The sequence below is a fragment of the Quercus suber genome, unplaced genomic scaffold (assembly GCF_002906115.3).
Source record: "Quercus suber isolate HL8 unplaced genomic scaffold, Cork oak 2.0 scaffold_243, whole genome shotgun sequence".
Taxonomy (NCBI): Eukaryota; Viridiplantae; Streptophyta; class Magnoliopsida; order Fagales; family Fagaceae; genus Quercus; species Quercus suber.
In genome coordinates, this window is record NW_027069700.1 from 300,540 (window position 1) to 325,281 (window position 24,742).

General features: G+C 34.4%; 3 protein-coding genes across 8 annotated transcripts; 1 reads left to right on the top strand and 2 right to left on the bottom strand.

Annotated features, from left to right (window-relative positions):
* Positions 1-503: 503 nt before the first annotated feature.
* Positions 504-1,784, bottom strand: LOC112039133 (uncharacterized). The gene is made up of 2 exons (XM_024071976.2): positions 1,205-1,784; positions 504-949 (listed from the first exon to the last, which is right to left on the bottom strand). The coding sequence occupies exons 1-2, from the start codon at positions 1,782-1,784 to the stop codon at positions 504-506; spliced, it is 1,026 nt and encodes a 341-aa protein (XP_023927744.2).
* A 2,338-nt stretch (positions 1,785-4,122) lies between these two features.
* LOC112016183 (HVA22-like protein k) lies at positions 4,123-10,176 on the top strand. 3 transcript variants are annotated; one of them, XM_024048698.2, is made up of 8 exons: positions 4,123-4,231; positions 5,414-5,472; positions 5,795-5,892; positions 7,663-7,714; positions 8,756-8,819; positions 8,988-9,083; positions 9,548-9,620; positions 9,719-10,176. In XM_024048698.2, the coding sequence occupies exons 1-8, from the start codon at positions 4,193-4,195 to the stop codon at positions 9,826-9,828; spliced, it is 591 nt and encodes a 196-aa protein (XP_023904466.1). In that variant the 5' UTR covers positions 4,123-4,192; the 3' UTR covers positions 9,829-10,176. The 3 variants fall into 3 exon arrangements, with proteins under 3 accessions (XP_023904466.1, XP_023904467.1, XP_065636748.1); XM_024048699.2 differs by having other exon boundaries at positions 4,125-4,231; positions 5,376-5,472; XM_065780676.1 differs by lacking the exons at positions 4,123-4,231; positions 5,414-5,472; positions 5,795-5,892 and adding an exon at positions 6,003-6,401.
* Positions 10,177-10,584: 408 nt separating this feature from the next.
* On the bottom strand, positions 10,585-15,839 carry LOC112016189 (G-box-binding factor 1). Of its 4 annotated transcripts, none has more exons than XM_065780673.1 (12): positions 15,747-15,839; positions 13,893-14,035; positions 13,737-13,781; positions 13,525-13,614; positions 13,336-13,425; positions 13,002-13,165; positions 12,788-12,845; positions 12,593-12,641; positions 12,262-12,488; positions 11,791-11,868; positions 11,235-11,360; positions 10,585-10,993 (listed from the first exon to the last, which is right to left on the bottom strand). In XM_065780673.1, the coding sequence occupies exons 2-12, from the start codon at positions 13,965-13,967 to the stop codon at positions 10,889-10,891; spliced, it is 1,107 nt and encodes a 368-aa protein (XP_065636745.1). In that variant the 5' UTR covers positions 13,968-14,035; positions 15,747-15,839; the 3' UTR covers positions 10,585-10,888. The 4 variants fall into 4 exon arrangements, with proteins under 4 accessions (XP_065636745.1, XP_065636744.1, XP_065636747.1 ...); XM_065780672.1 differs by having other exon boundaries at positions 12,256-12,488; XM_065780675.1 differs by lacking the exon at positions 10,585-10,993 and having other exon boundaries at positions 11,263-11,596.
* Positions 15,840-24,742: the final 8,903 nt, after the last annotated feature.

Sequence of the window (24,742 nt, forward strand, 5' to 3'; positions counted from 1 at the left end):
ATTAATAGGTCCCAAATTAGCTCCCAATTAACATTAAATGACTCCAATCACTCTCATTTCAGACTTAATTGGGTCCAAATTTACTCTAATTAAAAAATAATTGCACAAATTACTCATTGAATAATTAATGTTTAATTATCTAATTAATTAGGTGAATGCAACCTCACCATAAAATGTAGTCCTAATCAATCAAATTATGACATGTCATTGATCTCAAATTGATTACACTTATAACCAATTGAAATCAATTGTTCATAATCACATATAGTAGGACTAAATTTGTGATAGTGCATCTTAACCATTAAAACTTGATTTGATGATAACTTTCAATCTGGTGGTCCGATTAAGGCTTATGACTAGTCGATTTGATCGTTACAACATCAAGATCATTTTAGTGAAATGAGATTAAGGATCTAATGGCCAGAATCAAGATGCATATTTCCAATGCAAAATTACCCTTTTACCCTCCATGTGAGGTTAAATACAGGTTGCAAAATGGGGTGTCAATAAAGTCCTCTCGCATCTTCTTCGGAGAACCCAATGATAGGGCTTTCCCTTCGTGTTGTCTTGGGTACAGAGCCCATTAGCTGGATGTTCTGGACCGTCTTGAGGTACATCTTTCGAGCTTTTTTGGTGGAGCCAGTAGTCGCAATTCCCCCTACAATCATCCTTATGTCTCCGATGGGGGGTGTAGGACGTTCATTATCCCGTCGGGGGGCCTGCTCTCGAGGATTGGGATCCACTCTCTCCTTGCTGACGAATTTCTGCAACTTCTCTTGTCTAATAAGGGCCTCAATCTGTTGTTTTAAGTCGTAGCAATCGGCCGTATCATAATCGTGATCATGGTGAAAGCGGCAATACTTGTCTCTAGGTCGCTTGTTTGGATCGCTTTTTAGCGTCCTTGGAAATATCCGTTCCCCTTCGTCCTTGATTTGCATCAGGACTTGATCTATTGGGGCGTTCAGTGGTGTGAAGTTTATGAACCTTCCTCTCTGGGGTTTAGGGCACCTTTCGTCCCTTATGTCTCCTGTTCTTGGTCTCTCTTGCCCTTAATCCTGCCGTGCATCTCCCTGTCGCTCTCTTTTCCTCGGTTTTTCTTCCCAGGCCAATAGCACGTCTTTTGCGTTCATGTACTTAGTGACCCTGTAGAGTACTTCTGACATGGTCTTGGGGTCGTTTTTTTATAGTGAGAACAAAAACTTACCCTTTCGCAACCCATTTGTGAAGGCTGCTACTAATATCTTGTCATCGGCTTCATCAATCAAAAGCGCTTCCTTATTGTAGCGGGTTATGTAGGATCTCAGCGTCTTGTCCTTTCTCTGCCTGATGCTCATCAAGCATGCCGTGGATTTCTTATACCTGTGCCCCCCTATGAAGTGTGAAGTGAGCTGAGCGCTTAACTCTTTGAAAGAGTTGATGGAGTTTGGTGTTAGTCGACTGAACCATATTCTCGTGGGACCCTTCAGCGTTGTAGGGAAGGCCCTGCACATGATTTCATTTGGTACCCCTTGAAGATGCATCGAGGTCTTAAAGGTCTCTAGATGATCTAGAGGATCCTTGACTCCATCGTAACTCTCTATTTGTGGCATCCGAAACTTATGCGGTAGGGGAAAGGAATTAACGGGGGCGGTGAATAGAGAGTCAGTCCGGTTGACTAGGTCATCAAGATCATTGGACACTCGTCCCTTGAGGGCATTCATCATGACCTCCATCTGTTCCTTCATCGCATGCATCTCCGCGACAATAGGAGGTAGAGTTGTATACATAAGGGATGGGAGGCTCATGTTTTGCCGTTCTGGCTTGCTTGGGGCATTGCTGCCTTCAGGCCCCTCTCAATCTCTTCACATGGCATTGGTACCTTCCTGGTCCTCCTTCTGATTGTTTGGTGTTGCGTTTTTCTGGCGCAGCTGTTCTTCTCAGACGGCGCCAACTAATGAGGCAAAAAAAAAAAAAAAAAAAAACCACCAATAAGCCACACGTACTCGCACGTTCGGAATGCAACCTGCACAACATAAGAAAGGAGAAAGACCTAATAGAGAGCACCAGTGTGGTGCCGGCCAAATACCCTCCGAAAGTCAAGTTAGAATCTTTTACAACTCCAGAGTGCTAGAAAGGGTCAATTACGCGTACCTTAATTTGTGAGGGTATTAGGGTTTTTATAGTGGTCGAAAGTTGACCTCTTTTACTTGGAGTCAAAGTCCTTTCCTTGTAGAAATCCTCTTTAGAAGTCCAAAACGTGATGGACAAGTCTTTTCCTTATAGAAAAGATCTTCATCAATATACGTAACCTCTGGAATCCTCCTTGCATTAGGAATCTGTTTCCCTTAGGATTCTATGGTGTGTGCTGCAAGTATTCCTATCAAGAGTTTCTGATTGACCTATGGCCAATCAATCCGTCTATACTCCATTCGTTCATTACGGATCCGTCCTCAACAGGTTTTGCACACAATAGGCTTATCTATTTTACGGCCCATAAACAATGAACAGCCAGGCCCGTTACACTAGGATCTGTCGCCGTACATTTTTCCCTCTTTCAAAAGTCATGTGACTTATTATTTTGGTTTGACGAAGATAATTTGAGGCTGTTTTCCAATTCTTTGCATTCACCCCTCTCTCGCTATGGGGTTGGGTTTTTTCCCTGCCCCGTTCCAGCTTATATCCATGGGTACCCATCCCGCCGAACTCAAGTTTTTTTTTAATATATAATTTATTAAAAATTTATTAAGAATACAGTTAAATTAAAACTCATAAAACATTAAATATATATATATATATGTAAATTACAAAACATAACAATACAACAATTCAATTATTAAAAAATACAAAAAATAATTCAACACATAACAATACAATAATTAAAAAATAGAAAAAAATTTAAATCTTAAAACATAAAAATATAAATTTAATAATAAAACATCAAAAAATATCATAAATTTATACTTTGATGGCTAAAAATATAAATATATGTCTTATAAAAACCTATAAAAATATATTTTTAATTTTTTAAAATATAAACGAGACTGGTATGGGGAAAAATGTTAATCCTCATTCAAGCCCTTTTTATCATACAAGGCGAGTAAAACCCGTCCATTAAGTGCGGGTATCCGCAGGCACGTTTAAATTGTAGGAGGTAAACTATTTTGTATTTATTTCCTATGGGCACCTGACAACATTGTTTCTTTTTTAGTGCCCGTTTGTTTGCACTTTCAAATGGCAAAAATCACTTTTTACTTCAAAGTTTAAAATGCCAGGTGTTTGGTGGGTATTAAAAAGTTGTTTTAGCAAGAAAGTTGTTTTTTCAAAAAGTGTAAGACTCCTAAAAAGCCAAAGGACCTTCGGCCAGTTTTTGTAAAAAAACTACTTCAACTTTCAGTAATTGTTGGTTCAATTATCAAATTGCCCAGTTGTTTTATTAAAACCCTAACTTTACCTTTTGAAACCCTTTCAGATCGTTATGCCTGAACAGATAACATCATATTTAATAAACAAAAATATTATTAAAATAGTGATATTGATATTATTAAAAATAGATAATATTATTAAAATAAGATAGATAACATATTTGGTTCAAAATTTTTAGAATAATAAATAATTGATGCTAAAAAAGAACTAACATTATTAAAATAATACCAATAATAGTAATAGTAATAACGAATAATTATGACAATAATATATTTATTATTATTATTATTATTATTATTATTAATTAGGTTTTTTTTTTTAGTAAGCATTATGAAATAGTTGATTTAAAAATTAAATCAACTTTCTTATATATATATTGTCATTTTTGATAATTTACCAGTCAAACTACCACTTTTACCAAACACTCACCTGTTTGTTACATTAACTTAAACACATATTTTCAGTTTTTAAACAATATTGGCATATTTCTACACATTTTTTATCTGCATATATTTCTAAAAAAATTAAAAACTGTTATTTAAACACACCTACCAAATAAAATTTTTTCAAGAAGTCTAATTTTATTCTGCACTTTTTTTTAACTCTGCTTTAAAAAAAAAAAAAATGCTAGTTTTAAAAAGCTGAAACAAGCTCACGGTTGGATCCACACGTCTGTTTTTTATTTTTCAATCAGACGAACAGAGTAATAATAATATACCACAAATATTCTACCAAATATATATATATATATACCACATATACAAACTAGTATTGAAAATTTAGAGAGTAAATGGAAATGGCTCTTCTCGGATCCCATATTCCAAGCGAGGTAAGAATCATCTTCTCCCTCTCTTTCAATGCCTGTTCGTTTTTCACTCTCTCTTTAGCTAGGGTTTCGTACTGTCCCTCTCTCTCTCTATTGTATAGTCGTAGTGGAATAATGCGTTGTAGGTTTGTAATTGTTTCATTCTGCGAATTTCTGTTGGCGATTGATAACCATATAATTTTTAGATCAATATCATCATGAAATTATGAATCAGAGTATGAATTTATTTATAATAACTGGAACAAGAGGTATGAATTAATTGGAGGCAATGAATACCATAATTCGAAATTTGGCAAAATTTTCAATGTTGTGGTAGACAAATCTTTTAAAAATAGGAATGAAAATGTTTAGGGACTAGAATAAATGTTTTTTTTTTTTTTTGGGGAATTTTAGTGTCTTGTAAGAGTTAGTGGATTTTTTATGCATGAAGAATTAATTCCTAGCAGATCAATATTGTTGAAAGTGGCTAACTGAAATTTTATTCAAAAGACAGAATAATGATAAATGTCTGTGGAATTAATGAAACAATAGCTATATGATGCGAAGGCGGATGAAATTGCCGTTAAAAAATGACAGGAGAGTGGAAGTAAAATTAGGTTTGCAGAAAGTACGAGCTGATCGAGAGTTTTAGATATTTGATTTATGAAGGAGCGTCTGATCTAAAAACAATCAAGACAACTATTATGAGATGATTGTTCAGACCTTTTGCATAACTAATATCATCTCTATGTCAATCCAAAGCCAAAGTGTGAGAATTTTTTATTTACTTTAAATTGTATTGATTGTGAGTTAGATAAATGAGGAATGATTTAGGGTCTTTGTGGGTGACGTGGTGTGTTTGAGGGAATAGAAGAAATTTTTAGCGTCTGGATTGAAATTTTTTTTTATGGGAGTTCAAGAATGTATTGTTGAAGTTTTTTTCATTTGGGGTTGCATACCAGATGGGGTAGTTCTGACTTTTTAGATATTTCTAGATTTCATCTAAGTTTTGCAAGGGCTTTGCTTTACGTAGCTTTCTTTGTACTCTAGTTCCATTTTTGTTTATCATTTTTCATTAGTAAATTAATAATTCTTAAGTGAACTAATTACTTTGTTGCTATCATTATTGTAGCATGCAGTATTGGAACTTATTTGATTTCCCTAACAGGTACATGCTTAAACTGATTTTCAAAATATCCGATGCAGGTGGGGCTGCAGTTGCTTCTTTGTCCTCTTGGTTCTAACATTGTACTTCGAACCGCATGGTGCGCATTAATTAATGTTTGTTTTGACCATATGTTTTTAAATTTTTAATGCCTTTTTCAAAGCTGCTTGCTCAATTTATTTTTCATTTTTAGAAGTGTATAATGTTGCAAACAATAACAGTTAATTATTCTTGTTGAGGTCAGCGGTGAATTCAAATATGTACTTGCAGATTTTTGGTTCCTGTAGACCATTTTTCATCATAGAAGCTCTGATCTTGATCTTTGATGTTTAGTTGCTCATATGTGCTTCGTCCATTACAAACTAAAATAAAAATACTTATATTTGGTGTGTAATATAATATTTAGCTTTCTGCTTGTGCAGCTGTTCTATTGGGATTGGTTTACCTGTGTACTCTACATTCAAGGCAATTGAGAGGAAAGATCAAAATGAGCAACAAAGGATGCTTTTGTATTGGGCAGGTCGTAACTTTTTCCTCCCTCTTTTTTTCTTCTTTTCTCAAAATTTTGATAATTTTTCATCCTTATTTATAAAATTTTAAAATTTTGTTTGTTTAGCACTTCGTTGCAAAAAACTTTGTTATTTTTGTGTCATATTTTATCATCCTGGCTCTCTAGTAGGCCATCTTATTAATTTTTTTGTGAACCTTAAAGCCCAAGAATGTTTCTACTTTAGATGCTGTGTCAGTAGAACCAAAGGCATTCATAGGTCTGGGGAAGCCGAAGTGGTGTTATAGTCTGGTTGACTCTAATTTGTGATGATGTGGATGGTGCCCTGTTTTCATTTAAAAGTTAAAACCCTATAGAACACCCTCTTTTAACCTTTTTCTGTTTTGCAAGGCAAGAGTGGTAGAATGAATTTGTGGGGAGTGACAGATTACGTTGGTGTCTTATGGGAAGTGGTACATTTGATACTCGGTCTTTTTACCAAGAGGTTCAGGGTGCTCCTATTTCCATTTTTCTATGGAAAGGTAATTGGAAAGTAAAGGTTCCTAAATGGTTGCCTTCTTTATAATTATGTGGACAGCAACTTTACGTCAGATTCTTACTTTGGATAATCTCATGATAAGGTATTTGCCTTTAGTGAATCAGTGTTGTATGTGCCGTTGTAATGGGGAATCCATGGACCGCCTCCTTCTTCATTTTTGTGTTAGAACATGCTTTGTGGGTGTATATGTTTCAGATTTTTGGGATTCAATGGATCATGCCAGGCTCTGTTGCTAGTTTATTATTTTGTTGGAGAAATTGGCTTGGGCAGTATAGATAAGATATTTGGAATTTGGTTCCTAGTTGTTTGATGTGGCTTGTTTGGATGGAGCAGAATTGTCGCATATTCGAGGATACTGAAAAATCATTGGATCTTTTAAAAGATTTTTACTAGCGAACTCTTTGATTGGTCTCAGTGTTGGGGTTCCTTGGATTGTTCTTCCAGCATAGAGTTCCTTGTTTCTCTTAGAATAGCCTCTTGATCTCTGTCTCTTTGCTCTCTTTGTTTCTATGTGTTCATCATAATGAACTCATTGATTTTTATTATTTTTATCAATAAACTACTCTCATTTCCTATAAAAAAAGGGAGTAGTAGAATGAATTTGGTAAAGGGCTAGTGTAAAACTGTGTCACACTTCATGAAGATGAGTCTGAAAATCTACATATGTGACCCCTAATAGGAGTGAATGGATAGAAGAAAGTGTTTGGTAGCCATCTCCATGCTGTGTATCTCAAGTTGTCGAATGCGTATGGAGGTTGATCCACAAATTTTGGTGACAAGAATAGAAATGGAAGAGTGAAGCATGGAGTCATTTTGGCATAGCTAGTTCTTGTGGTCTATTCTTGAACTGATGGTGATGATGGGACACAAAACAACAGCCTTCCCTTATCAATAACCAACTTTTTATGCTGTTGATTAGGTCACTAATCTTGGGTGACTTAACCATAGGTTTTATCTTTGCTGATTCGAGACAAGCTTTAAGTTACTTGGATGACATTATTTTTTCATGGCTTTTGAAATTCTGAAGGTACATGTCCTGTAATCTTTAGAGAATGCAACTAGTCTGATCCTGTTCATTACTCTTAGGTGACAATTATATGTTTTATCTTTGCCGATAGGGGACAAGTTTAAGTTACCTGGATGATATTATCTTTCGTGCTTGCTGAAAATTTTGAAGTAAATGACTTCTAGCGTCTAGCATGTAACTGATTGATCCCATTCATGTCTGCTTTGGTTGCTTGCAGCATATGGATCTTTCAGCATCGTGGAAGTCTTTTCTGACAAGCTGCTTTCCTGGTATATTTCTGAACCCATTTATTTGATTCTAAAGCATGATTTCTGGTCACATGAGACTGTTTTTCATTATAAGTTTATATTGGACTTCTTTTGCCCTTGAGAGAGATGTCATATGAAATTTCTAGGCATTGCTTGGTATGGTTATGGAGGTAGCTACTTGACATATTATGTTTACATTTCTCTCAGGTTTAAGGCAGTTTTTTTTTTTTTTTTTTTAAGTCTCATGTAGTCTCAAGCAAATTCTTTTTTTCTCTTTTGATTTTATAATATTTTTTGATGATTCGATTGGTTATACTATGAGCAACATCAGTGACCTATGTCAATCAAAAACTTTTTGATGAGTTAAAACATATTTGACTCTTGCAAACATAGTCAAAACAAGCTGTTACTTTGGGGACAATTTTATCTTCAGAATTCCCTGTGCTTTGCTTCGATTATGTGTTTATACAAGTTGTGTGTATTATGAAATCTGTATAGCAAACAGCAAGCGCTCAAACATATGTCAAACTCTGATTTTTTGAACTGTACCTCTTGCATGAAGAGAGCACTATTGATGGGGTCCACACCTCATGAAATGGAGGTCACTAGCCTGAATCTCCCTTTCCCTCTCTCCTTGCTGCCAAAACTTATTTAACATATAGAAGCAGCTGAGCTGACCCTACCATTCAATTTTCTCTGCTTGCCGCAGTGAAAACTTGTCAGAAAAAGTAATAGCAGAAAATGTGGTTTCAAACACTATCAGCTTTAGTAATTCACGTGATTTGTTTGCACAAGGCAAGGGTGAATAACAGATATGGCTAGTAGTATGAATTTCTTGAAAGGCCAATGAGCTATAGCTCAAGTGGCACTTCCTCAATTCCTCTTCCCATAATAATGGGATGGAGGGTGAGGTTGTAGCCTTGTAGGTTCAAGATTCATCGGGTGCATGAATAACTTGAATATTTTTTTTAAAAATCCTGAAAGATACACACATTGGTATGAAGTATGAACCAATCCACATGAACTTGATTAATTTACTCATTCTGTTTTAATTATATGCAGGTGTCCTTTGTACTACCACTTGAAGTTTGCGTTTCTTGTTTGGCTTCAACTTCCTTCTGCTGATGTGAGTTTAAGCTTATGCTTCTCTTTTGAGTATATGGCAACAAGCCAACAAATACTGGGACGAAAATTGTTATATTTTGCTTCCAACAACATTTTGTTCCTCTAGACTGCAACATAATTTAGACGTAGGGTGAACTCACAGTTTCATGATTGTTTGCTTTTTCACCAGGGGGCCAAGCAAATATACGTGAATTACCTACGCCCATTCTTTCAGAGACATCAAGCTAGAGTTGATCACATCATGGGTTTCGCATATGGTGAAATGGTATATTCTCTAATTGCTGGTATGTTTTGCCTTAGATAAGCTGTGTGAATGCATCAATCGGGGTATTTGTGTCCTTTCTGTGAATTGTAACATGGGGTAAGATCAGGTACCATAAATATGCTTTTCTACTTTTTTGGGAAAAATTTGACAAGAAATTGTGATCCCTGATTCCCAACACCTGGAATGGGTTGAACACAAGCCCACACCTGGAATGGGTTGAACACAAGCCCTCTATCATTGAAAGGTTAGGAAGACCAGTAGCTACTAAGGCTGGTATACTTGATTATGCTGAAACCTAATATTTTTAACATAACTGATGTGCTTTTACTCATTCTATATTTCCCCTGGTTAAAAGGGCCTTAAAAATAGTTGGTTTTAGGTTGAATTTGAGAGAACAGTGTGCATGCCTTCTTCTATGTATGAAATGTAGATTTCAAGAGGGTTTCCTGTTATTAAATTTGCAGGTTAAACTAATAAGTGCACATCAAGCAGAGATTCAGTTTGTTAGGGACATGCTTGCAAAGATTATGGGATCAGGTGAGGATTGTAGTGGCTTGTAGTGCTTTTGGTCTTTTGTTTAGTCCTCCAAATTATTCTCTTTCAGACATTAAACTGTTTTACTTGTTCTGGACCAGCGGATCAAATGTTCAGGGGTTCTGTGACACCAGCTCAGCCACGACAGCACAGTGCAATTGAGGGCCCATTAAGAACAGCCTCGGATACTGGCTCAGATCATGATGATTGATTGATACCTCCCTGTAAATATGCATAATTCTGAATCCCTTTTTCCCCATTGTCAAGGTAGTTTTGTACTTATCAGGAAGAAGAAGAAGATAAGGCCTATAGTAAGTCAAACTTATAGCTGGCATCACACTTAACACAGATTTAGACGATTGTGCTAAATTTTCTTGCAAGATTTCAGACAATTCGGTTGTTTCTTTTATAGGAAATAGCTGGGGAAAATGTTAAGGCTTGTATTGCACCTTTAGTGTACATGTGGCTCTCGAAAATTTGTATCAATGTGTGTTTGCCTGAAGCATCACATTTTGTATTTTGTGATCTGTAGTGAGAGTATTTTGATGATTCCTTCCAATTGATAGTCTATGAACGTGGCTTCCAGTGGGTCATATACTCCCCCTCCCCCCCAAACCTAACCCCAACCCAAAAATAAATTAGGGCAAAAGGATGGATATTTCAAGCAGTGGATTTCTCATCATCTTAGTAATTCGTACATCTAACGTCAATTGTCTTGGCTATTAGCCCACTGGTATAGCGTTTTCTCTCTGAGGAAATTTGAGGGTTTTCCTCAGAGCACAAGTACCAAACTTGTGCTTTTGCTATCTTAAGGCGTCAACTCACAGCATTGGTACCTCAACCACCAGAAATCAAGGATGCTAAGTTTTTAAGTCTACATTGCCATGTTTAAAGAGCTGAATTACTGAGAAATGAGGTATTGATAATTATGAACTATGCAAATAGAGCAAAGGTTTGCAAGTGTCAATTAAACTGATAAACTGAAAGCCTAATATCCATTGCGATTCCATTCAATACATAAACGGTTGCTGAAGTATTCTCCTATATGATTTTTTTTTCTTCAATTAATCAATACAACAATACAGATGGACTCAGGAATGTCCCAACTCAGTAAAGATATCATAAAAGTTACAGTTACAAAGGGTTAAGGCTATAAAATTAGTAAGGAAAATAAATGTTTCATGATCCATTAGGGCCAATGCCATTACTTCCTGGAGTTGAATTAATTTCCGTTCTAAGTGCAATGTTATCTGTCGTATCGTAGGAGTGTTTCAATTTAAATTGTTGCCGTCACCATGAGATTGAATAACTGATGTGGCAACGTTCTGTTCCAGGTTAGCAATTACTTCTGGTCCGCATATTCGTGTCAACTCTTCCTGTTATAGCAGCAAAAAATGGTCAAAACTTTCCAATCAGACTGATTAAAACTTCGGGAGAGAATTGATTGCAATGCTTTTGACATATCTGGCTTATCAAATGACAATTGGGAATAAAATATTTTCTGCTTCTTTAAAATTACGGAAAATATATAATGAAATTAAGCAAGAAAGTGTTTGGAATATAATGATCACTAAATTGAAAAGGCAACATGGAGTAGAGACAAGGGTTTAAATTAACCTTAATGGAACTATTTTCGGATGTAAGCTTTTCACATTCCTCGGAAAGCCTCTGGACCTCATCCTTGAGATTGTGATTCTCGTGGCTCAAAGTTTCCACTCTTGCTTGTAGTTCTTCACACTCTGCCTGGTTGGGACATGAAACACAAAATTAAATTTATAGACAAAACTAAACAAGTAGTTCAGCATTCAGACAAAATGGATAATAAATGCTCACCATCCAGACCCCAAGAACATGTTAAAACTTCTCACCAAGCAATGAAAAGTTCAAGATATTCTGTCTTAAGTATGAATTTTAATACTTTAAAGGGCCATACAGTCCCAATCATGCAAATGTTCCCTCTTCTTCATATCAATCTTTAACTTCAAAAGGAGATGGTAAAAACATGCAGTTAATTGCTTGGAAGCTATAAAACCTTTTTGTCTCAACTTAAGATGGTTAAAAAGTTGAAATAAGGCAAGAATTGGCGATTAGCGAGCATGACTGAGCTAGTAGGGCATAATGATTAAACAGGCAAACGGTTGGTCCTGACAGGTAGCACAAAGTATATTTGTACCTGTTTGCGTAATCTTGACCTCCTAGCAGACTCCCTATTAGATTGCTTTCTCTTCTGTCTCTTCAGCTCACGTTCATCCTGTCAAAATCAAGAGTTAGAATTCAAAAAAGAAATTTATAAAAAGCTTAATTGGTAACATAAAGGTAAAAACTACGGAATTAGCAGATGCACAAGTCCATAATGACTTTAAAATTTACAGCCTCTCCATGCAAGCCTATTAAGTGATAAATTAAAGCCAACATAAAATAGGATACTGAAAGTTTAAAACTGATAGAGAGTCAGATATGTGCATAAGTGCACCTGTTTTGCAGGCAATGACACAAAAGCAGAAATATGATGAAGAATTTCATTGTTAGATAATTTGTAAAGAATTGCATTAGGAAACAGGCACAAACTCCTAATATTTGTTTGTGAGTAAGGTTTTTTGTTTTTTGAGAGAGAGAGAGAGAACTACAAGGCTTATACCCGTACCCACTGATCAGGCATTACGCCTTCACGACTCATCATTGCTGGAGAAACATGTGCTGATGAGGCACCAGATGGATTTGCTCTCACTTTCGCAGCTCCAGCACCAGCAGGTGATGCATTCCATAAGTCCATTCCAATATTCAGATTAGTTGCAGGCACTGAGACTACAGGATTCCCAGGCACAGAAGTTTGAATAGTGGCCCCAGGAGTGTTAGTATGTGCATTAGCTCCTGAGGAAGTTTTAGTGAGTACAAAATTATTACAGAAAAAGTGACATAGGCAGGAACCATTTAGGTTGAAGATTAAAAAAAATGAAACGTATATTTATATATACCATCTGCAAGCATCTGGTCAAAGCTTCCCTTCTTGCTTGCCGTAAAATCCTACAGAATTAGGCATGTGTGGAAAAAAAAATGTCATATCAACAGGCCAGATTGATACAGATATGGTAAACTCCAACACATAGGCATGCAAAAACCAGCTACATGATAAGTGAGAAAGTGCATGTATTAATATTAAGATTATGTACCTGTTGGTTATTGTTCTCATCACTTGCATCTGAAGAACCATCTGTACCGCTGTCAGCACTAATAATCACGGAGAGGAGAAAGAGAAGAAAGGAAGAGGGGGGTGGGGAGCAAACCTCTAATCAGCATATAGCAGTGATAGCACACATTTATGTAAATCCAATGTTAAGGAAACCAAGTCAAAAGAAGATTAAACTACACTTTAGGTTGCTGCACCTCTGTGAAGCGCCATCATTTCCTGAACCTGAAGTTGCCTTTGCAGACTCTCCACCCTTGCCAGAATTTCCAGACATTCCCTTGGATTTTTTAGCTGAAGCCCGGTCCTTTCCATCGGGCCCCTTACCTTCCAACTCTGCATTTGTCTGCACTGGGTTTGGGGTCTACAGAAGAAATGGAAAAAAGAAATTTAGATGATCAAATTTAAAAACTTCTCAGTATTTAACAGCAGCAGGGAGTATGTATCACACTTGTGGGAACATGCATTTGTATTGTATAAAAAATTAGTATAAGGAAACCTAGCCTATAAAGAAAGTATGAACACTATAATTACCGTGGTCATATTAGGATGAGCATAGACACCCCCTGCAGGATATAAAGCTGGGTATGGAACTGGGGTCCCATATGGTGGCATCAAAGGGTGCTGATAAATAGCCAACAGAAAAGCAAATAAGAACCTTCTATCATATAGAGAATGTATGCTTCTAGTCTTCTACATATCCAAAAAAAGGGAGATATTCACCTGGCTTCCCCACAAATAAGGGTGGGGGGTAGGAGAAGCAACAGTTGAGGCAAAAAATGGAGGTGCAGTAGCTCCAGCACCATAATAAGCCTATACAATAAGCTCATCTATAAGCCACTAACACTAATTATCTGTATAATCTAAATAAAATAATAAAACATCCATAACCGCACAAAGCAATCAAAAACATTAAATATATTTTCATCAAGAACCTGCATAGAGCTCGACCAATCAGCATAAGGTGTTGTCGGTATCTCCTGTAAATCAATTGAGAATGCTTTAAAACCAATAAAGAAAAAAAAAAAAAAACCAAACAAAGAGAGAGAAAACAAAAGAAAGGGGGAGAGAGAGGAGGATGAAGGGGATACCTGAGTTGAAGAAGCTGGTTTGGAAGGCTTAGGAGGTGTGCTCTCTTCCCCTGTCCCCATCAAAGATTGTTTCATAAAATCCCCTTTAAGTTCCACAGTTTATGACCAGATCACTTGCACCCTTAGCAATATCTTGGAAGCACCTATAATCACCATATTGATAATCCATGTCACATTCTAAGATTTTAAGATGATAAATTTACTTACTATTGATACTGTTTCAGTTAGATAAAAGCGAATTTTTAGATTCTCAAACAAATGCAAAGTTGTCAAGACAATGCTTCCTCCATACTCCAAAATGAATTAAACTAGCCTCCACAATGAACAAGGTCATTGAGCTCATATAAATGGAATGGTAGTACAGGTCACAGGGAAGACTAAGATTCTAGTTCACTTAAATGGCTATAATTATTTTTTCTTCTTCTGTAAAGTTCGCATTTATTCTCTTCTCCCTTTTTCCTTCTAATAAGTAATTACAATAATGATCTATATCTTTAATAATTGAACCTGATCATAATTTCTTCACGCGACTTTTGATATAAGCACACACCCTATGGCATTTTACTTTTATGAAAAGTTATATGAGGGAACTTTTTTTTTTTTTTTTTTTTTTTTAAAATTTTATTGAAAAGAAAAAGGATGAAGCACATGAGGGAACATTTGATTCAAGGAAGATAGCTACCATAAGAACCTTAGGAACTTAATAATGGCTTGCCTTAAAATAATTGAAACAAAGCTAACAAAGCCTAAAATGGAAGCTACTCATGGTTGGTCCTATTTAGTCATTCAGCTCCATAAAGCCACACCCTCTTCCGAGTCATAGACCATCGTTCATATGCTTGCCACCAGGACTCACATTTTTTTTAACCATCAACATTTTCTTCAAACATCTCATAATTTATACCTTATCTATAATCACACAGAGCATAATGTACCATCAAGTGTATCATATGGGCTGTAATCTTCCTGTCCTCGGGGCAGTTTTCATTACCATATTATGCTCATAGTAGCCCATAGAACTAGTTGTTAATGTCCAACCAATCCTTATAAGCTTGGATTTTCTTTTTCTTTTCTTTTTTTGACATATTGGATTCAACTTATGCCAGGATTGGAATAAACCAAAAACAGTTTTCAGTTGAATGGTGAACTAATCCTTCCACTGAGTTCTGACTCTTACTCATTGCATCAGCAATTTGCTTCAGTTGATGATCTACATATCCGAGCATCATTTAATTTTTAGCCTCACATCCATATTGTCAAGTCAACAATATATGCTTCTCTTATGGGTAATTCTTGGCCTTCAATTCTACTAAATAGTAATCCCATCTTACATATATACTCACTCCTCTAATAGTCTTAGACAAGCAACCTTTAGTACTTTCATAGATGAAGCTAAACATGTCCATAAATTTTCTTAATCATCCAAAAATAAAAAACTTTAATTCACAAGGGCAACCTATAAGTACCTTCAAATTTATTCATAACTACACATCTCCAAGATAAGATAAGAAAAGAAAATCTATCCAACTATTTTGTTAAACAAATAAATTTAGGTTGAAAAGGTACAACGACCCATAACTCTAAACTTAATCTAATCTTATTAGAGAAACCAATATTACCATAACTAGGAACAACAAACTGAAATCTGTGGTTTGAAACCATTAATAAGAAATTAGAGATCCCGACCAAGCTTAATTCCGAGACACATATATATAACAATAGTAAGTATATGTATGGAATTAAAAAGATTAGACACTTCTCTCAAAAAAAGAAGAAGATTAGACACAAATAATAATAATACGTTACCAACACGTGTAATTAGACGGAGAGAGAAAGAGAGAGAGAGAGACTAACCTGCTTTGATGGCGTTTTGGAGAGAGTGAGGTGGATGTCCAAGTGGAATACAGACCCTTCTTTTATTTACAGCATATGTCTGTTTGTTTTGTTAAGGCTGAGAATTTTAGGTTTAAGAATCTGAGGAATCAATCTATGCTGCCCAGAATATACGTACACGGCTTCCACTTCCAGAGTCCCAGAAAACCTCTTTTTTGTGTTTCAGTGCTTCCTTTGTCTCTTTCTCTCTCTCTATCTCTAGTTTGAGTTTCTACTACCTCTGAAGCTGTTTTTGTTGTTGTAGTACGACGTGGTTGTTGTTGTTGTTGTTATTGTGTTTGTGCGTGTTTAGAACCGTACAATAAGGAGTGAATCCAGTGTGGCGGTGTCCTATAGGAAGAGGAAGAGTTGGTTTAGGGTTTGGGGGAGAGAGAGAGTTTAAAGAGGGGTGGTTCCAGATGGCCACGTCTTAGTGGATTGGATTTGTGACGAAGCGGCAACCAACGATGACTCACTCACTTGCTAATGGATAATCTTAAATAATAGTAATTTTTCACTCAACATTGTCGGAAATGGAAATTGCGAATGTGTGGAACCACTCTGTCTCTCAATTCTCTCTCTCTCTCTCTCTCTCTCTCCCTACGGTTTTTGCTCCTCTGCGGTACCTTCCAATTTTTCACTTAAAACTCCGTTATATTGCGCCACGCAACGTTTTTATGTTAAAAATGGATAAAGATACTTTCTGTCGTGTCCGATGGGACCTATTCTCTCCATCAGACGGATGGATTCAAGAAAAAAAAGTGAGATATACATGGACCATTATACATATACCCCTTATCTCTTCTTTTAATTTGAGTGAGAAGCTTTACTTTCCAGACAATAAACAAAGTCCAGAAGTTTTGACTTTTGACTTTTCAGTATTTAAAATAAATTAAAATTTTGTTTTTAACCCTTCTTTTTAAACTTTTTTTTTTTTTTTGGCTTTGTATAGTTGATTTTAAATTAAACTTAATAAATATCATATTTGGTGCGACAAAAAGAAAAAGAAAAAGATAAGCTTAAAAATATACTATTCTCAAAAAAGAATATACTATTCTCAATTTTTTTAGTTACAATATAGTGTAAATTACGTCCAAATATGATTATATGCAAAAATGAGGTCAATCAAGATAAATCAATCAAATATAATTGAAATATAGTAAGGATTAAACTTTGACAAAGACTTTATAACCAAGGGAAGAGAAAAGAGTGAGGCAAAAGAAATGGAAAATAAAATGTCTCCCTCTTGCATTTTTGGAAGGAGTGAGAGAAAGAGAGAAAAGAAAAGAATATATTTGCGCTTCATTTGTTTCTTTGTAAAATGTTTTCAAATGTTATTGAAAATATTTTTAGTTAAAAATACTTTCAGGTGTGTTTGCTGTGACTTAAAATTTTTAAGCTCAAACCACCAAATTTTCCAATACACAAACCACCTTATCGACACTAAACCTAACCAGATTCACTCTCTTAACCACCATATTGACGCAACCCTGATCGATGAAATGTCCTTAGCCATCGAATCCAAGCCCTAAATCACTAGATCGATGCCCTAGAGCGATTCTAAGCCTCCTTACCACCATTAATTGGCAACCATCGTTGATAATCATCTCTGTGAGTTTCAGATGGGTACAGGCTTGTGTAGCGAGTTTTAGATGGGTTGGGGAGTGATGTTGTGCAACCCCACAAACTTGAAAAACATTTTATTAAAAAAAAAATTGGTAAAACATTTTACAAAGGGTTTTCAATGGGAATCATTTTTAGAGTTGACCAAATATTATAGTGAAACAAACACCTAAATATGTTGAAAATATTTTTTGAAAAACATTTTACAATAAAACAAACATATTGTTAATATATATATATATATATTTTTTAGTTTGGCTTGCAGTAGGAAGAAAAATGAAAGTAGAGATGTTGTTTTACATAAATTCCCCCAATAAAGTAAAGAATTTTTGTAAAAAGCTGTGGACAAAATTGAAATTTTATGTCATTAGTGGCGGGCCAGGAAACTTGCACTTTTTAATGCTTGACTTCTCTCCATTTCTCCCAATTTGGGCAAAAGAAAAATGCGGGTCTGGATGGATTGGTCTTCACTCAATTTTCTCTTTTATTCTTTCTTCCAATAGTTTAATGCCGACCAAACTAGGAAAAATGTCAAGTCACCAATATTTCCTTTCTCTTCTCTCCTCTTCCCCCTTCAAAACAAAGCCATCTCTCTCTCTCTCTCTCTCTCTCTCTCTCTCTTTGAATTCTTTTTTGTTTTTTTCGAAACAAACACACACACAAGCTTGTGTGAGCGATGAGATTTTAACTTCCAACACGAAAAAATCACCGCAAACTCCGCAAAATTGTCTAATTAAATTCTTATATCAAGTTTTTGTCATCAAATTATACAATTATTTATGTAAAAATTGTGTCTTGATATCCATACTCCTTTTATTGTAAGTGTGTTGATATATATACAAGTCTAATGAACAAGAAAGATAGAGAAAAATCTAAAATAATATATTAATTTCAAGAATAACTTTTTACAAATAACAATCAAGAATTGGACATAAATTATGATTTTGAATGGAATAAAATGGTAAAAAAGATGCACGTGATCAATTCCAATTAATCTTAGTAAGAATTCATAAATGATTCTAGTATTTTGAGAATAAGATTTTGTCATTGAAATTGTATCCATGCTTAATGGACTGAAAATTGAGAAAATCTAAGTGCATCTTACAGCTCATTGATTATTTAATTTTCCTAAATAAGTTAACTGATTTTGCTTTAATTAAAATGTTAAATAATTTCTTTTTACCATTACATTTTCTTGATGTGATGGTGACTCCACAAGGGTTAGAGAAGGGGTTCAAGTCTCTAAGAGGAAGTTTCACACACACACACACACATAGATATACATATATATATATATTGAGAATTACATATACATATACACTTAGATTAAGTTAGAGTAGAATTTATATCTTGTATAAAAATAATAATAATAATTTCTTTTTCTTTCTTTCTTTCTTCTTCTTCATTTTTTTTTTAAGTACAAAAACTAAATATCGATCAAATCAATTCCAGATTTTTTTTTCATGCATAGTGATGGGACTGACGAATTCAACTCTCCTGGACGATATCATCAAACATATTCATCTAGGTCGACGCGACACGGACGAAGACAGAGGGACCATTAATAAGAATATTCAATACTCGAGACGGTTACTAAACAGTTGGCAAACCATTGGACCATCATCAAAACCCATATTCATAAACCTTGAGGTGTTACAAAAAAGGCACTAAAGCTACAGTTAAAGCCCCCAATGGCTAGGAACCTCAAAGATGTATATATACGCTTCAATCAGCTACATATTAAGTACATAGACACACCTAAAATCATTCATAGTCATTTTGATATTCTCAAAAGGTTTCATTGTACTGACTTTGGCATTGAAAACGTTGTGGCAGACATGACACCAATAACCACCTCGAGGAGATTTGCACTTCATCGCATAGAAAAATATTAATAGAAATATCAAATAAGTACAAAACTTAGCTGAGGATCTATATCAAAATTAATAAGTCATTTTCAGAAGCCCATTTAGCTGATAAATGCGGAGTCACCATGTTTCTATCTCGATTGACCCAATTCCAGATGTAATTATTTGTAGCCGACGTATATAATTAATTTGTTGTGCGACAGTGCTACGCCCACGGTTTTAGCCTTTCCGCTTACTCCTTTTTTTGTGACGATGGCACCGGGAAAGTATAAAGTATAAATTAAACTATAAACATAAAAGTGAATGACGGTGGAAAAGCGAGTAAGAAAGAAAAAGGGGGAAGTGACTACTAAACCCATTCCTCCAAACTCGAATTACGCCCACGGTATCATCCTCTTTCTTAACAAATTTCTAATCAATAATATGCCAAATTACCCTTTAATTTACTAGGTGGACCCGAGATTTTGCTTTGTAAAGATTGACACAACTATAAATATATAATAAGAATGCACTCGTGGGCCATGACAAGAATTCAACCATTAAAGCAGATCGAAATCCAACCCTGTCAATCCGTCTGAAGTTGACAAAAAGGAAATCAAGCTCATCAAATCTGTAAAAGATTAAATGAATATAGTTTTAGCTAAAGAAATTAGATGTGGAATCAATGTCATGAAGTTGAAAATCTAGAAGGATGCCTTGTTATAAATTTATAATATAATAACTTTGGGTTTGGTAATTTTAAAATAAAATATATGGAGTGTAAAATTAGTAACATGAGAAGTGTCAAATTGAAAATCTTCAGAGATACTGATTCAAAAACAGAAAGAAAATCTTGAGAGATACCTTATAATATAAAAATTTTGGGTTTGGTAATTTCAAAACAGAATACATGGAAGGCAAGTTTAGTAACATGAGAAATAAAGATGGAGTTGCAAAACTTGATGATAAAAAAATACCAAAGATTTGGGTACTTATGATATCTTGAATTGATAATTCATAATAAAGACAATGAGATCAAATAAAATATAAATTACAGAATAAGAGTAAGATGGATAAAGTGAATCATCTTAAAGTGAATAAGTCTACGAGGTGCATTGTGTGATCATAGAGTTCCTAAGATTTATCTTACTTTTTTTTTTTTTCATTATTTTAACACCAAACAACCTCCAAACCTATTATAAGAGGAAGTTTCACACACACACACACATAGATATATATATATATATATATATTGAGAATTACATATACATATACACTTAGATTAAGCTAGAGTAGAATTTATATCTTGTATAAAAATAATAATAATAATTTCTTTTTCTTTCTTTCTTTATTCTTCTTCATTTTTTTATAAGTACAAAAACTAAATATCGATCAAATCAATTCCAGATTTTTTTTTTCATGCATGGTGATGGGACTGACGAATTCAACTCTCCTAGACGATATCATCAAACATATTCATCTAGGTTGATGCGACACGGACGAAGACAGAGGGACCATTAATAAGAATATTCAATACTCGAGACGGTTACTAAACAGTTGGCAAACCATTGGACCATCATCAAAACTCATATTCATAAACCTTGAGGTGTTACAAAAAAGGCACTAAAGCCACAGTTAAAGCCCCCAATGGCTAGGAACCTCAAAGATGTATATATACGCTTCAATCAGCTACATATTAAGTACATAGACACACCTAAAATCATTCATAGTCATTTTGATATTCTCAAAAGGTTTCATTATACTGACTTTGGCATTGAAAACGTTGTGGCAGACACGACACCAATAACCACCTCGAGGGAGCCATTTTCCTGTACTTGCAAAACACAAGTAGGGACACAGCTCTATCTGAACACACTCACGAATACTGATGATTTGCACTTCATCGCATAGAAAAATATTAATAGAAATATCAAATAAGTACAAAACTTAGCTGAGGATCTATATCAAAATTAATAAGTCATTTTCAGAAGCCCATTTAGCTGATAAATGCGGAGTCACCATGTTTCTATCTCGATTGACCCAATTCCAGATGTAATTATTTGTAGCCGACGTATATAATTAATTTGTTGTGCGACAGTGCTACGCCCACGGTTTTAGCCTTTCCGCTTACTCCTTTTTTTGTGACGATGGCACCGGGAAAGTATAAAGTATAAATTAAACTATAAACATAAAAGTGAATGACGGTGGAAAAGCGAGTAAGAAAGAAAAAGGGAGAAGTGACTACTAAACCCATTCCTCCAAACTCGAATTACGCCCACGGTATCATCCTCTTTCTTAACAAATTTCTAATCAATAATATGCCAAATTACCCTTTAATTTACTAGGTGGACCCGAGATTTTGCTTTGTAAAGATTGACACAACTATAAATATATAATAAGAATGCACTCGTGGGCCATGACAAGAATTCAACCATTAAAGCAGATCGAAATCCAACCCTGTCAATCCGTCTGAAGTTGACAAAAAGGAAATCAAGCTCATCAAATCTGTAAAAGATTAAATGAATATAGTTTTAGCTAAAGAAATTAGATGTGGAATCAATGTCATGAAGTTGAAAATCTAGAAGGATGCCTTGTTATAAATTTATAATATAATAACTTTGGGTTTGGTAATTTTAAAATAAAATATATGGAGTGTAAAATTAGTAACATGAGAAGTGTCAAATTGAAAATCTTCAGAGATACTGATTCAAAAACAGAAAGAAAATCTTGAGAGATACCTTATAATATAAAAATTTTGGGTTTGGTAATTTCAAAACAGAATACATGGAAGGCAAGTTTAGTAACATGAGAAATAAAGATGGAGTTGCAAAACTTGATGATAAAAAAATACCAAAGATTTGGGTACTTATGATATCTTGAATTGATAATTCATAATAAAGACAATGAGATCAAATAAAATATAAATTACAGAATAAGAGTAAGATGGATAAAGTGAAGGACAAAGTTTAGCTACAAAATCGATTGTAGCCTTAGGCTATAAACTCGCTCAATATCTTTTTATTAAAAGTAAATTTTGACAAATCCATCATTGGATTGTATCTTCTTCTTATATTCTTCATGTTTGCAAAATTTCAAGAAAATTAAAAATCAATAGCTATGTCATCAATAAAATTTTAAATTGTAAGTTTTTATAATTTAAAATTATGCATAAAATATAAGATTATAGATTATATAGTAAATGATATCCGATTGACACAAAAATTGACATGTGCATTAAGAGCGTAAAGAACATGTAATTCAACGGTTAGATTTTCAAAATATGCAGTAATATTTATTTTATTGAGTGAGTTTGTAGCCTAAGGTTACAACCAATTTTGTAGCTAAACTTTGTCCTAAAGTGAATAAGCCTATGAGGTGCATTGTGTGATTATAGAGTTCCTAAGATTTATCTTACTTCTTCTTCTTTTTTCTTTTTTTTTTTCTTTTTTTTTCTTTTTTCATTATTTTAACACCAAACAACCTCCAAACCTATTCAAGATCTTATTAAGAACCCTAATTTAGTGTTGAATTCCCAAAGATCCGGTGTCAAAATTGTTACACTGACTTTTCTAACAATGACAAAATCATAATTATAGATCCATAGTAGTTTAGTTGACTTTCACGACTTACTTATGGTTGATGTATTTAATAAATTTAAAAATAGTTTCTTTCCATTACTTGATATGTGTTGGTATGGCTATAGTCTAGAGTATGGTTTGGAGAAAGTGAACTTATTTTATTTTATTCAATTTCAAATCTTTCTTATTGAAGAGATAAATATCATATTTTTCCCACTTGTGAGAAAAACTTGTAAACCAATTTTTTTTGTCTCCTTCAATAGGTTATCCCAAAAATTCATGATAGACTATGATAATGACTATGAGCTTGTTCCAAAATTCTATGATATATTTTTCAACAGACTTAAGACAACTTTTTCAGTCATTTCTTCATTTTCAAATGACTTCCTCTAAAGTAAAATACATGTTTTAGCATTGATCTTATAATCACAAAAAGATATTAAACCAATCATTCCAAATTTTAAAATTGTAACTATGCACAATGTTAAATGATTCGTGTACTATTAATGATTGATTTTATATAATTTATTTTTTTGATGTCAAATGTTACACATGATATAAATGCCACACTGTAAGGAGGAAGAGGAGGCCACACTTAATGCTTTTTGGACCTGTCAAAGATCAAAAGAAGTATGGGGAAATATTGACTTAATACTATAGAAGCCCAAACTATGCCCAAAGGATTTTAGAGGCTTGCGCTGGGAAGTTTTAATGAGGGGGAGAGATGATGCCTAGGAAATTTTTTAATGGTGGTAGCTTGGAAAAATATGGGGTAGAAGAAATAAATTGTGCATTGAAGGGGAGTAAAACAGTAAAGAAAGAATCTGTTTGCACAGAGTTTGGCCGAGTGACTTTTCCTCTCTTGCTATTGTTAATATATATAATACACAAGATATACATGACTTGAACAGATTAGACAGAGACATAAATTACAGTTATTTTAGTTCATTTGAATTTAATAAGACTTATTTGAATTCTGATCATTATCTTCAACTATTGTTACAATAGGAAGAACATGGACAAGCATTCAGTAAGAGAAGCCTTACTATTTACCAGGATGAATACAAAGCCCTAAAAGATCTAAGCCAACCAATTAGACATGCGGTGCCGGTGGACACCATCTGATCAGGGTCTGTACAAGATGAACGTAGACGAGCCTCTAAGCAACGATAGAAAAGTGGCTGAGATTGGAGCTCTCATAGGAAATGACCAGAAATAGCTTATGGGTGTGATTTGCAGGCGAGAACAACCTGTACATTTGGCTAGCGAGATTGATTTGAAAGCAATGGTCAAAGCATCCACTACGCTTTGCATATAGATGTTCTCGTGGAGAGTGATTAAGCAAAGTAGTAAAAGCTATGAAGACAAAGGATGCAAACTTCACTAGCTATGGATGCATGGTCCACGAAGACAAGGTCATTCTAGCCTGCTTCAGAACTACATATTGAGATAGTCCATGTGAGAAGAGCTGGAAATAAAGCAACCCATTGCTTAGTACAACATGTAACAGACTTTGAAACCGAGCAAGTTTGGTTGGACAACCACCCAGACTTTTTTTTAAAATCCATTATGAAAAATTTCAAGTAATAATTTAAAATAAAATTTAATATTTATTTTAAAATTATTCTGATTGTATATTATAGTTTGTGATTTAATAAAGTAAAACTTACATGCTAACGAGTGTACACCAAGTACTCTATATATGTATATATATATATAATATAATATAATATAATTTGAACATAAACTTATACAATATCAATTTTCTTATAAGTTTCTCAAAAAAAAAAAAAAAATCTTATTAGAGTTTTTATAATAATAATTAAATAGTTTTTTATTATCTAATTTCAAATTTCTCATATAGTTCCTATTTGGAATAAGATTATAAAGCTGGCTTAACTCAGCTTTTAACCTCTTCTTCTTCTTCTTC